At 43.7% G+C, this 14859-nt stretch overlaps 1 protein-coding gene across 1 annotated transcript in view; it reads left to right on the forward strand.

Moving 5' to 3' along the window:
- Nucleotides 1-227: 227 nt before the first annotated feature.
- Nucleotides 228-14859, forward strand: part of LOC311109259 (activin receptor type-2B-like) — a 55884-nt gene continuing 41252 nt past the window's right edge. Inside the window, exon 1 of the mRNA XM_084152096.1 lies at nucleotides 228-653. Coding sequence (XP_084008222.1) covers nucleotides 602-653 — 52 coding nt within the window. The 5' untranslated portion in view covers nucleotides 228-601. The remainder of the gene's footprint in view (nucleotides 654-14859) is intronic.

The following is a 14859-nucleotide window of genomic DNA, read 5'->3' on the forward strand; positions in this document are numbered from 1 at the left end:
CTGTTGACCTTTATTATCAACATGTAGCCTATGATTTAATTCCCTCTGTGTCCTACTACCTGCCTTGTATTTTGCTCCAGCATTGCTTAACTGCAACCCCCCCCCCCAATGCTTCTTTGATTGCATTCCTGTATTTTATTTAAACATCCGGGTTTTCCCACTGACTGACTGTGCTTACTCTGGCTTACTCCCCTCTCAGAAGCCATTTTGGACTCAGTTCAGTTTCTTGCATGTGAATGTCGGACCCTGTCCTCAGCGATTCACGACAACAGAGTAGAAAAGGTTAACGCGCACCACGGAGCGAGAAAATTGTTTATTTTAATCATCGAGTTTCTTTTACCTTGCCGATTTTACACCCTGGAATCCACTGATCCTTTCCCGATGGATTTGTTTCTATTTAAAACTTACTTCTAGCCCGTGCAATTTTGTTGTATTGGGGAACTGTACACACAAAAGCAACCCGAACTCTTGGTGCTGTGGACATCGAAGGCCTTGGGTCATTTGGCTCGTTGTGTTATGCCGATCATCTCTTTAAATGTTCGCAAAGGAAAAGAGGTTAAAAAGGAGAACATCTGGTGTGTTTCTTTTTAATTAAAGGAATATGTTTGCTTCCTGGCTGACTTTTGCACTTTTTCTGGGAACTTTTTGTGCAGGTAAGCACCCTATTATATAATATCGCTTATTGAGGTTAGTGAATTGTCAATCAGTTATAGAATGTTTCCAGTGATTTCAAATTGTAAGAGAATCGCAAAACACCAATTCTGATGTTTCTAATAATGTAGAGACAATCGAGGGATAACATGTTGTAGGTAGTCGCTTGGTTATTAATATTGGGTTAATATGTATGTGTGTATGTATGTATGTATGTGTGTGTGTGTGTGTGTGTGTGTATGTATAAAAATGATAGTTATCAAATGGCATAGAAATAGCTAGTGCAATAATTCAACAGTTAACATGTTGTTTATGTTATTTTAAGTAACGATGCTAGAGGTTATTTAGGCTTCTCGATGCAGTGATGTATTGTCTATATAGATAGATCAATAAGTAGATCGCAACCAGATAATTTCCGAATTATTTCGATTATTTTGTCATATCAATTGTCAGGACTCAGTGATGACAATAGACGTATGGCATTTATTAGACTATATATTATATTTACACATGGCAGCTTATCGTATTTGGCAGAAATATGAATTAAGTCATGTGGCCTCATAATGTTTCAAAGATCATTAACTATAGAAGTGTGGTGCTCTATTGGACAATACAGAGATATGAAAGAGATCCACAAGCTGTTTTGAAGTGTTTACACGTTCATGAGACACGTTTATCAGTGTAGTTTGTCCTGTGTAGACAAAATTTAAAGCACGAGTGAAGATCTCTCTCCCTATCGAAGCGCGCTGACAGAGAGGTGTTGATACTGGAATGAATTATGCTTATTTCAGATCACCACAAGTTGTAGAATTCCACACTTATTTCGCACAGCCCAATATCACGTAGCCATCCTAATAGTTTTTGTTGTTGTAGCAAAAAAATAATGTATGCTTTGGCTTTTGGGTTTTCTAAATAGGTTTTTATAAGCATTCTACTCTGGATTCCCACGCGAAATGGAATTAATGAAATGCGTTATGTGATTGTTCTTGATCACATTATCTACTAGTTCAATGCATTTTGGCCTATACCTGTAGGTACAGATATCATTTTGAAAATGTGTTCATCACTGCTGTTGTGTAGTTCCCTCCTTAATTAGTCGACTTAGGAGTGTAAAATTGCTCTTTTTGTGTTTTATTTTTGCTTTTGTTGAAATAAAATGGTTTATGAATCACTTTGTGTATGGTTATGGTTACCATTGATTACAAATCACAGACACAAATGATTTGTGATTTGGCTGCATGCTTGTTGTCAAACACTGTCCTAACATCCTGATATTTTGGTAATTGGTTACAAAGTGGCAATTCTGGATACTTAGCCAATACAGTGTTGCCTGGCTACCCAGACTCCTTGCTCCAGTCAAACGCCAAGCCACACCACGGACATTAGTTTCTTCTCCACAATGAAGTATAAAGTACAATGAGCAGCGGAAGACTCTAGTGTGAGTCGTCAGGCTAAATGCAGTGTAGGTAATGCATTCAACAGTAACTTGTTTAGCCTACATATAAGTTCACAAGGCTGTGGAGCCAGACGGATTACCAGGACACGTACTCAGAGCATGCGCTGACCAGCTGGCAAGTGTCTTCACTAACATTTTCAACATCTCCCTGACCCAATCTGTAATACCTACATAGTCCCTGTGCCTAAAACACCAAGGTAACCTGTCTAAATGACTATCGCCCCGTAGCACTCACATCTGTAGCCATGAAATGCTTTGAAAGGCTGGTCATGGCTAACATCAACACCATCATCCCAGACACCCTGGACCCACTGTAATTCGCATGCCACACCAACAGATCCACAGATGACAACAATCTCTATTGCACTCCAGACTGCCCTCTCCCACCTGGACAAGAGGACCACCTACATGAGAATGCTGTTCATTGACTACAGCTCAACGTTCAGCACCATAGAGCCCTCCAAGCTCATAAACTCAGGACCCTGGGACTGAACAGCTCCATTTGCAACTGGATCCTGGACTTCCTGACGCGCCGCCCCCAGGTGGTGGGGGTAGGCAACAAGAAATCCGCAACTCCGACCCTCAACACGGGGCTGTAGTAGAGCTGGTTGAGAGCTTCATGGTCACATCACCAAGGATCTATCATGGTCCACACACACCAACACAGTCGTGAAAAGGGCACGACAATGCCTCTTCCCCCTCAGGAGGCTGAAAGAGGGTAGTGCGTACGGCCCAGTACATCACTGGGGCTGAGCTCCCTGCCATCCAGGACCTTTATGCCAGGTGTGTCGGTGGAAGGCCTTAAAAATTGTCAGACTCCAGCCACCCAAGTCATAGACTGTTCTCTCTGCTTCTGCACGGCAAGTTGTACAGATTCAACAAGTCTGGAACAAACAGGAGGGCTGAACAGCTTCTACCCCCAAGCCATAAGACTGCCAGGGTAGCTATTTGGTTAATTTTAACTATATGCGTTGACCCTTTTTGCACTCACTTTTTTTGACTCATCACATACGCTGCTGCTACTGTTTATTATCTATCCTGTTGCCTAGTCACTTTATCCCTACCTATATGTACATATCTACCTCAATAAAAATAAAACGTAGTCCCTTCAACCATCAAGTCCTAAAGATCACTAGGGATTTGATAGGTCAGTGGCAATACCCTTGGTTTCTTGCAAGCAACAGAAAGATAAGTCCTATGCCGTCTGGTCACACCAATACACAGCCAAAACATTTGGGCTACTATGAAAATCACATGTATTCTCCCTGTTCTGAGCAAGTCCATGGGAAGAGACAAGTCATTGTAATGAAACATGCCAAATCATCGCTGCTACTCAGATCATTAGCAGCCAGAATTGTAAATGGTTTTGCAATGCTGTAAGAGGGGTCCCATAAAACGAGCTGTTTTGGCTGCTGGATGTGTTGTGTAATGGTCTCACTGAGTGCATTCCGTGGCTCCCTGGATAGCAGCAGAGGTAGTAAAATACAGCTTCGCGGTGCTCTGCTCTTTTCAGCTGATTATCCTCTCTGTTGAGACAAAGGAAGACGGATCCCTGCCCTGCTCTCTCCGTCTCGCTCTCTTTCTCTCGCTACCTCTCTCCGTCTCTCCCTCTCTACCTCTCTCTCTACCTCTACTAGCAGGAGATGCTGACACGAGTCATAGCATCTCACTCCTCACTCACTCCTGTCGATTCATTGGCTTTTGCTGAGTGGAGGAGAGACTGCGATTGTCCTGTATCATCTATGACAGCACGGCGTCAGCCGAGGCAAGGGCTGCATGCCCCGGTGTCGATTGACTTTGCCCTCCGATCTGTGAGCGTGTGTGTGCATGTGCTGTATGTGAGAGCAGGACATGGGGTTTGGAATGCTGTTAGTGCTCTCTCATCGCAACATCACTGAATCAGTAACATTGTTGTGTGTGTGCTGTGCTGGATTTTCAAAGGTTTGGCCATGGTGTAGTGGGGGAGGGTTGGCTCCGGGAGTATGTATTACTCCTCTGGGTTATAATGGCCACTGCTTAACCCTCTCTTCTATTCTCTGTCTGAGAGACACACAACATCTAGCCCACTTCTGCATATCGTCCCAAGAATTTGCAGTTGAATGCATTTGTTATCATTTTCATATGGATACATTCTATAGCGCATGGACAGAGAAATAGGGAGGGGGCGTGTAAGAGGGGGATAAACACTGTGGGAGATGGGGGGGATGGGTAGCCTCAAGCAGGAGTAGGGATTTAAAGTGACAGTGTGTATTTTCCCCCCTGCCATGAAACAAAGATGTTGAGCTGTAGGAGATTCATGGCATAGTTGTTTGGGATAGAATAGGCCAGAGATGTTTATTTTCCAAACATAATGAATGTGTGAGCCCACAGAAAATGATTTTATTTTGTTTTTAGCTTTTTCCTCAATGAAAGCCATAAATCAATCTTTGTAGTTTTGCAACATTTTCCCCCCACCTCATAACTTGTTGTAGAGAGCAATGAGCACTTAACAAGGGAGACAGGCTGGATTCTGGCCTGAAGATCCCAACCGCTGCTTAACTCCATGCTGTTCATTCATCAACACTTGTATTCGTTATCGTGTTTGCTCAGTCATTTCCTAGAATGGAACAAAACAAGCAGAAATTCATCTCATTGCATAGAAATCTGGCCCCCGCAGCAAAATCATTCTCGATGCTTGTTGTGAAAGCAAATCTCACATAGAAAAAGCAGTGATTGTTCAGTTCTTGGAACTCGATCACTGTAGAGGAATCATCAAGACCAATGTTGTTCAAGACCAAAGTGCCCACAATGCTCATCACTAAGCTAAGGACCCTGGGACTAAACACCTCCCTCTGCAACTGGATCCTGGACTTTCTGACGGGCCGCCCCCAGGTGGTAAGGGTAGGCAACAACACATCGGCCACGCTGATCCTCAACACCGGGGCCCCTCAGGGATGCGTGCTTAATCCCCTCCTGTACTCCCTGTTCACCCACGACTGCGTGGCCAAGCACGACTCCAACACCACCATTACGTTTGCTGACGACACAACAGTGGTAGGCCTGATCACCGACAACGATGAGACAGCCTATAAGGAGGAGGTCAGAGACCTGGCAGTGTGGTGCCAGGACAACAACCTCTCCCTCAATGTGAGCAAGACAAAGGAGATGATCGTGGACTACAGGAAAAGGAGGGCCGAACAGGCCCCCATTTAACATCGACAGGGCTGAAGTGGAGCTTGTCTAAAGTTTCAAGTTCCTTGGTTTCCACATCACCAACAAACAGTCATAGTCCAAACACACCAAGACAGTTGTGAAGAGGGCACGACAACACATTTTCCCCCTCAGGAGACTGAAAAGATTTGGCATGGGTCCCCAAATCCTCAAAGTTATTGGTACTTGGTACTGGTACCACCTGTATATAGCCTGGTTATAGTATTGTAATTTTTTTGTGTTACTGTTTATTTTATTTTTTACTTTAGTTTATTTAGTCAATATTTTCTTAACTCTTATTTCTTCAACTGTATTGTTGGTTAAGGGCTTGTAAGTAAGCATTTCACGGTAAGGTCTACACCTGTTGTATTCAGCGCATGTGACTGATTTGATTTGTTGTCATGCAAGTACATGTAGGCCTATTGTAAAGAAATAGGCTGTGACCATGATCGAATGAATACACATCAGCATCAGTTCAATGTGACTGTGGGTAACTGAAGCAACGCCAAGGGAGACCTTTCCTCTTCATCAACAGAATCTGACACATCAGCCAGCCGAGAGAGGGAGAGAGAGAGAAAGAAGAAATTTGTGTCGAGCAGTGAGTGAGATCAGCGCTGGCTCTGGAATTTCCTTCTTGTGTCGTCCGCCTCACGCTGTGAGAGGCTTAGCGCGCTCCTTCATAACGTGTTTTGCGCAAACATGGGAAGAAATGTATACAATGCACGACTTGCATGCCTTCCTTATGTGATTGGCTTCAGTCCCCGTAAGTGAAGAAACATTGCTTCCATTAATCTGTCGGTTTACTCTGGCTTCTTTCCTAATTAACTGCAGATCTCCAAAACCCCACAGTATGAATCGGGCTAATTTGATAAGCGCAGATCAAAAAAGCCGGTTGCAATATGGATGTCCTTGTGGCGCCCGTCTCCCAGTGTATGGGAAACATGAGCCATCCATGTTTGACTCTACTGCTGCGGCTTGGCGCAAATCGCGACTCACGGCAGGTTTGAACCAAAGTTGAATCAATAGAGTACAGCGGCCCAGTGAGCGATTACATTTTCTCGCCCACAACAAAGACGCTTTGCGACAGGAAATGGAACACGATTTCATTGACTTTGTATTGACACAGCGGCAGAATTGATGATTGCGTAGGTGTAAATTGATGATGTGCTGGCTATTTGAAAAAGCACACAAAAACGGATTGCTCTTGATAGCCTAATGCAAGTACAGTTAGTGACTACAGACTTATTTTGCCAGATGTTTGAGCTATTTGCTAAGCTGAAGTATTAATATAATCTATCCTAACAGCTATTTATATAGGCTGTTACAGGAGACAGAAATTCATAAGACAGAGCAGATTGCAGTTGTCATCTTTTAGTGCACTGGCTGGTCCAGGGTTTCTAGGTTAAACCTTATCCTATATCTTCATCCTTACCATTCCTGGTGGGGCACTGTTGACCCCTTTAGCTAACTGCCATGATGAGGCCTCATGCTTAGTTGTTTACCTGCTGAAAACGGTCATTGACTATGCTCATGCTTAATGCTTGGGGATGGGCAACCCTTAAGCCTATACTCCTATAGAGATGGTTGAGATTGGTTTACTTTTAAGAGAAAGGTGGTTCAAATGCACAGATTATCACCGGCCTCACAGGCCTCTGCATGGGCCTGGGAAACATGCTGAGTGCTGACCAACAGGCATTGCTTGCCAAACCTTAGATAATGTCTCAGGTTAGTTTGATCATTATGTCCCCAATTCTATTATTTCTGAAGTGTGAGTGCAGCGTTTGAAGTTGGAAGGCAGAAAGATTGTGAGCGTCCCAGCTCGGTCGTGTGCTGCTGAGAAGCCACAGTGTTCTGGCCCCAGCGTTTGTTTACCTATGCCGATAACGCGTATCTGGGCAAAGCTGCATGGGTGGAATGCGGTACATAAACAATGATATTTGGTAAGGCCTTATCTTGCCGTAGGCCGCGTCGTACATCATACGCAGCACTCAAAGTCCTCCTGAACATGCAGTGGGATGGGATTAGCCAAGCGTTTGCTGTTCCAGAGGATACGTGCCACGTTTCATAGCATGATAATGTATTACCAATGTTTACTGTTTAGCACAAAACGCGGAGATCAAGCTTTTAGAGTTAATTTCATATCCCTCTTGGGAAATGGCTGGACAACATCCAACAATCTAGATTCTGCCCATATCCACTTTCATGGTTGTTCTCTTCAGAAAATGAATGAGATTCCAATTTGGCTCTTTTCCTCTGTTGCCTAACTGCAGATTATATGGTACACAAATCATTTTAAAAACGATGGGATATGCTTGACCATTAGGAGCTACGGCAGAAGCCTCTAGTTATTGAAGTAATGTATGGTAAGAACTGATGCTGTGTTCTCTGCCTTGGAGCTCTTCTGTAGCAAGAGTACCGTGTCATCCCTATATAAAGCTATCTTCTCTTACGTTTGTGATCACCAGACTGATATCATGATGTCAACCCTCTAGCTAGACACTTTGATCTGCAAGAATCAAATGGGTCTAAACAATATGGTGGAAACTCAACTCAACCTGAGCTGAAAGACAGATGGGGTAGGTGGAACTATTTTCCTGTACTACTTCCACCAACCAAGTCCATCCAGAGCCACGGGAAACGTCTAGAGGATTTGGCTAGTGTATGGCTTTGCACTGGGGCATACATATCTTTCCCTCTGTCCTCTGATTTCCTGCTCCACCCATTCTCCCCATTTCAGAGAGAAGTATTAATATACTACAGGCCTCCTGTAGCTCAGTTGGTAGAGCATGGCGCTTGCAACGCCAGGGTTGTGGGTTCGATTCCCACGGGGGGCCAGTATAAAAAGTGTATGCACTCACTAACTGTAAGTCGCTCTGGATAAGAGCGTCTGCTAAATTACTAAAATGTGAAATGTAAGTGGTTGCAACTACTGTGAGTGCTAGATGGGAAGGGAAGGGGCGCTGGTTTTGGAGCTCCTTTCACTGGGATTGATGGCCCTCATGCTCCCGTGTCTGAAAGAAGCCTCCTCTTCCCCCAGAGGACCTGCAGGATGACTCCACCTCCCTGGGTCTCTCCTCTCTAGAGGCCATTTGTCTAAGAATCTGGGGCCCCTTTCTGGTGGGGTAGACCCAGCCCTTATCTAGGGCCCCCATCTGCTTTTGTGTCCCATGCACTGACCCACCCCTCCTTCTGTGCTGAGATGTCAGGCAGGCTGTTGCTGAGGCCTGTTTGTGGAGCCCCTGGGCCCCATGCTGGGGATGGGCCTGGGAGAGGAGGGTGGGGGGATGGGGCATGGTGGTCAGTCACCTACTCCCCTTTTGAGTTTAGTAGGATATTGACACCACCTCCCTCAGATCCACGGGGAAGGTGAGAACAAAGATTCCCTCTTACATCTGGGTTGGACTCTAGAGGACGCGGACGTGTGAAGGACCGTTCTGCAATGTGTGGATTAGGGATGTTAATTTTAACTGCGTGAAGGTTTAAACAATAGGGCCTAGAAGGGTGTGTTGTTTAGCAACAAATCCTTATGCATGCGTGTACCCTTGGGAAAAAACAGACATGGGTTGGCTTAGAATCAAATTATTTTTAAAATGTTTATATTATATATACATACATACATACAGTTGAAGTCGAAAAACTCGTTTTTCAACCACTCCACAAATTTCTTCTTAACAAACTATAGTTTTGGCAAGTCGGTTAGGACATCTACTTTGTGCATGACACAAGTAATTTTTCCAACAATTGTTTACAGACAGATTATTTCACTTATAATTCACTGTATCACAATTCCAGTGGGGCGGCAGGTAGCTTAGTGGTTAAGAGCGTTGTGCCAGTAACCGAAAGGTCGCTGGTTCTAATCCCAGAGCCGACTAGGTGAAAAATCAGTCTTTGCCCTTGAGCAAGGCACTTAACCCTAATTGCTCCTGTAAGTCGCTCTGGATAAGAGCGTCTGCTAAATGACTAAAATGAAAAAAATGAAATGAAGTTGACTGTGCCTTTAAACAGCTTGGAAAATTCCAGAAAATGATGTCATGGCTTTAGAAGCTTCTGATAGGCTAATTGACATAATTTGAGTCAACTGGAGGTGTACCTGTGGATGTATTTCAAGGCCTACCTTCAAACTCAGTGCCTCTTTGCTTGACCTCAGAAAAATGAATTGTAGACCTCCACAAGTCTGGTTAATCCTTGGGAGCAATTTCCAAACGCCTGAAGGTACCATGTTCATCTGTACAAACAATAGTACGCAAGTATAAACACCATGGGACCATGCAGCCATCATACCGCTCAGGAAGGAGACGTGTTCTGTCTCCTAGAGATGAACGTACTTTGGTGCGAAAAGTGCAAATCAATCCCAGAACAACAGCAAAGGACCTTGTGAAGATGCTTGAGGAAACGGGTACAAAAGTATCTATATCCACAGTTAAACGAGTCCTATATCGACAACCTGAAAGGCAGCTCCAAAACCGCCATAAAAAAGACAGACTACGGTTTGCAACTGCACATGGGGACAAAGATCGTACTTTTTGGAGAAATGTCCTCTGGTCTGATGAAACAAAAATAGAACTGTTTGGCCATAATGACCATCATTATGTTTGGAGGGAAAAGGGGGTACTTGCAAGCCGAAGAACACCATCCCAACCGTGAAGCACGGGGGTGGCAGCATCATGCTGTGGGGGTGCTTTGCTGCAGGAGGGACTGGTGCACTTCACAAAATAGATGGCATCATGAGGAAGGAAAATTATGTGGATATATTGAAGCAACATCTCAAGACATCAGTCAGGAAGTTAAAGCTTGGTCGCAAATGGGTCTTCCAAATGGACAATGACCCCAAGCATACTTTCAAAGTTGTGGCAAAATGTCTTAAGGACAACAAAGTCAAGGTATTGGAGTGGCCATCACAAAGCCCTGACCGCAATCCTATAGAACATTTGTGGGCAGAACTGAAACAGCGTGTGCGAGCAAGGAGGCCTACAAACCTGACTCAGTTACACCAGCTCTGTCAGGAGGAATGGGCCAAAATTCACCCAACTTATTGTGGGAAGCTTGTGGAAGGGTACCCGAAACGTTTGACCCAAGTTAAACAATTTAAAGGCAATGCTACCAAATACTAATTGAGTGTATGTAAACTTCTGACCCACTGGGAATGTGATGAAAGAAAAAAAGCTGAAAGAAATCATTCTCTCTACTATTCTGACATTTCACATTCATAAAATAAAGTGGTGATCCTAACTCACCTAAAACAGGGAATTTTTACTAGGATTAAATGTCAGGAATTGTGAAAAACAGAGTTTAAATGTATTTGGCTAAGGTGTATGTAAACTTCCGACTTCAACTGTATATACACTACTAGTCAAAAGTTTGGATACACATTCAAGGATTTTTCTTTACTTTTTTAAATTTTATTTTTACATTGTGGAATAATAGTGAAGACATCAAAACTATAAAATAACACATATGGAATCATATAGTAACCAAAAAAGTGTTAAACAAATCAAAATATATTTTATATTTGAGATTTTTCAAATAGCCACCCTTTGCCTTGACAGCTTTGCACACTCTTGGCATTCTCTCAACCAGTTTCATGAGGTAGTCCCTGGATTTTTTATGTACCGGTATTTTTTTATTTAACCTTTATTTAACCAGGTAGGCCAGTTGAGAACAAGTTCACATTTACAACTGCGACCTGGCCAAGATAAAGAGTTACATATGGGATAAAGAAAACGTACAGTCAATCACGCAATAGAAAATCTAAATACACAGTGTGTGCAAATGTAGTAAGTTATGGAGATAAGGCAGTAAATAGGCCATAGTGCAAAATAATTACAATATAGTATTAACACTGGAATGATAGATGTGCAGAAGATGATGTGCAAATAGAGATACTGGGGTGCAAATGAGCAAAATAAATAACAATGTGGGGATGAGGTAGTTGGGTGGGCTAATTACAGATTGGCTGTGTACAGGTGTAGTGATCGGTAAGGTGCTCTGACAACTGATGCTAAAAGTTAGTGAGGGAGATAAGAGTCTCCAGCTTCAGAGATTTTTGCAGTTTGTTCCAGTCATTGGCAGCAGAGAACTGGAAGGAATGGCTGCCAAAGTAGGTGTTGGCTTTGGGTATGACTAGTGAGATATACCTGCTGGAGCGCATACTACGGGTGGGTGTTGCTATGGTGACCAATGATCTAAGATAAGGCGGGGATTTGCCTATCAGTTATTTATAGATGACCTGGAGCCAGTGGGTTTGGTGACTAATATTTAGTGAGGGCCAGCCAACGAGAGCGTACAGGTCACAATGTTGGGTAGTATATGGGGCTTTGGTGACAAAACGGATGGCACTGTGATAGACTACATCAAATTTGCTGAGTAGAGTGTTGGAGGCTATTTTGTAAATGACATCGCCGAAGTCAAGGATCGGTAGGATAGTCAGTTTTACGAGGGCATGTTTGGCAGCATGAGTGAAGGAGGCTTTGTTGCGAAATAGGAAGCAGATTCTAGATTTAACTTTGGATTGGAGATGCTTAATGTGAGTCTGGAAGGAGAGTTTACGGTCTAACCAGACACCTAGGTATTTGTAGTTGTCCACATATTTTAAGTCAGACCTGCCGAGAGTAGTGATTCTAGTCGGGCAGGTGCAAGCAGCATTCGATTGAAGAGCATGCATTTAGTTTTACTAGCGTTTAAGAGCAGTTGGAGGCTACGGAAGGAGTGCTGTATGACATTGAAGCTTGTTTGGAGGTTTGTTAACACAGTGTCCAATGAAGGGCCAGATGTATACAAAATGGTGTCGTCTGCGTAGAGGTGGATCTGAGCGTCACCAGCAGCAAGAGCGACATCATTGATGTACACTGAGAATAGAATCGGCCCGAGAATTGAACCCTGTGGCACCCCCATAGAGATTGCCAGAGGTCCTGACAACAGGCCCTCCGAGTTGACACATTGAACTATATCTGAAGTAGTTGGTGAACCAGGCGAGGCAGTCATTTGAGAATCCAAATGTTCTATTGTCCAATCGCAGTTGTCAATTTAATCAAAAATCATGTGACCTGATTAGAACAAATCTGGTCCCATCATAGCCCAAATGAAACAGTTTTACAGCTGATTTATTACTATGTCATAACCTCCAACTAGGGTCTGGAGTTTTACCTGGTTAGTTTAGCCCAGTGGTTCTCCAACCTCTCCTCGGGGACCCCCAGACTTTTCACAATTTTGTTTTAGCCCTAATAAAGTTCACCTGAATCACCTAATCAAGGATTAGTTGAATAGTTGAGTCAGGTGTGCTACTTCTGGAATAGATCAAATACATGAACCGGCTGTGGGTCCCCAAGGAGAGGTTTGAGAATCACTGGGTTAGTCTACCAGATCAGGAAAAACTCTCCCATCTGTACAACACATATTGCAGGGAACTATGAAATGTATCCATGACTGTCTATTGAAATACCCACCCCCCCACCACCCACATCTTGGACCTGTGGTGCCACCTCTGAAATCACCACACAATGTTACAAATGAAGAAACATTTCCTATAAGTATAGTATATCAAAAACATTTTATAGGATTGGCTCCCATAGTTGTCTCTCAATACATTGTTACGGTTGTTGGTTAGCTAGCGAATATTTGCCATATTAGCATAAACGTGACATGAGTCAAAACATCTCAAATTAAGACATGGGATAAATAACAAGATACAACGAGCTGAAACGAGCCACCTACGATTCCCCACATGGCAGCTTCTTGCCATTGTTGCTAGCTATCTTAGCGTCCAGAATCATAACACCACATGCCTCAATTCTCTTTTGCCGTAAATGCTTTCCAACAACACCTCTTTTGACACATTCACTGTCAGGGAACAGGAAGTGATGCAACATACTCTGACTGAAGGCCGTGTTACATTTGTCCCAGATGTGGCCTACATTTTTCAAATATCCAAGCAGTTTGGCTGTCATCAGGCTAGTTCACCCCAAATCAAAGTTTTGGTATTAAAGAAGGTGCCTATCGTCTAGATGGGGCCAAACCTTTCCATTCAATTGGTATGTCCCGTGTGGCTCAATTGGTGGAGCGTGGCGCTTGCAACGCTAGGGTTGTGGGTTCGATTCCCAAAGGGGACCAGCATGAAAAATTACGAAAATATGTGCACTCACTACTGTAAGTGGCTCTGGATAAGAGCATCTGCTTACTGACTAAAATGTAAAATGTATGTAGGGCTGCAGATTTGGCAAGTACATAGGTACTCTAAACCAGATTGCATGGAATGTGAGCACAACTTCACTTTTTGGACCACTTCTGAAAACATGTAACAAACTTTTTTTGTGGTGAACTATCCCCTTTAGCTCTCTGGATCTAGATGCAGCGGGTTGTTTTCTCTCAGATGGATGGGTAGGACCTTTGATCAGGCTGCAGACTTGTTTGATACAACACTGTCCTTCCCCTACTTCCTCATCCCCTGTGTGGACTGTGGAGATATCTCCCTATTATCTCATGCTCTCCCTCCCATTCTTGAGTTTTTTAAATTATTTTATTATTGTATTTTATATGGAGATGACGGCGGCAGCTGCTTGTCTGGTTTCTTCCTCGTCCGCTGTCTCCAGATGGAGGCGTACACTGGTTCACGTAGACTCCCAGGCTCCTCTGGTGACCCTCCCGTCTCGGGCCCAGCTGTCGCAGACCGTCAACACACACACTTAAACTTACAAACAGACTTCTGTTTGACCATTTCTCTGATGTCTGCGGCATTTGTTGTGCGGAGAATGTTGGTTGTACAGCACAGAAAATGAGTATTTCAGACCTTGAAACCATTTTTCTGTGCCTTTAAAAATTATTCCTCTTATGATATTGCCTGTGACATTTGTATCATATTGTAAGCCAAGGCCACAGCCAAAACGTTGCTGGAATCCTTGGTTCTGTTCTGTTTAATTTAATGTTACCGTGACCATCTAGAGAACTGACATTCACTATTGATGGACAATGGAGATTTGAAGGAGTGTGGGAGAGGGTCACATATTCCCCCTAGTCCTGAGAGGGGTAGCAGGCCGAACCATAGACATGGTGATGGGCAAGTTCCTCTCCGGAGTGGTTGTGGGGAGGGATGGGGGGGACAGCGACAGAGGGAGAGGGTCACAGGGGGTGCGTCTTTGTCATGGTAAACCCAGTGACTTGACCACCTGCTGTGAATAAGGCTCCAACAATGGCTGTCTACAGCTGCATGGGAAATGGACGTAGACTGACTCTGAAAACTTTATCACAGGCTAATTTTCAGAATCGAGTAGCCTACATTTACAGAGCTAACATTTTTCTCTGACCTTAATTTGAGAAAATAGTGAGCGGAGGTCATGCTCCCTAAACGTAGGCTAAACTAACACAAGCTGGCTAATATGAGGCTCAACATATTGTGTATTTGTTAGGGTCACTTTCAGGTGCAGCAAACTTCCCCCAAGGCCAAATCCTATAACCAAATATTTACACAACTCAAACTTTATCGTCAGTAAGGATTTGGCCCCTAACATTTCTCTCTGGCAGTTGTGAGATGCTTTGAAAGGGAACCTCGGGAGTTATGCCCCTCTCTCCAT

This window comes from Coregonus lavaretus (genome assembly GCF_964263955.1).
Source record: "Coregonus lavaretus genome assembly, chromosome: 34".
Classification (NCBI taxonomy): domain Eukaryota; kingdom Metazoa; phylum Chordata; class Actinopteri; order Salmoniformes; family Salmonidae; genus Coregonus; species Coregonus lavaretus.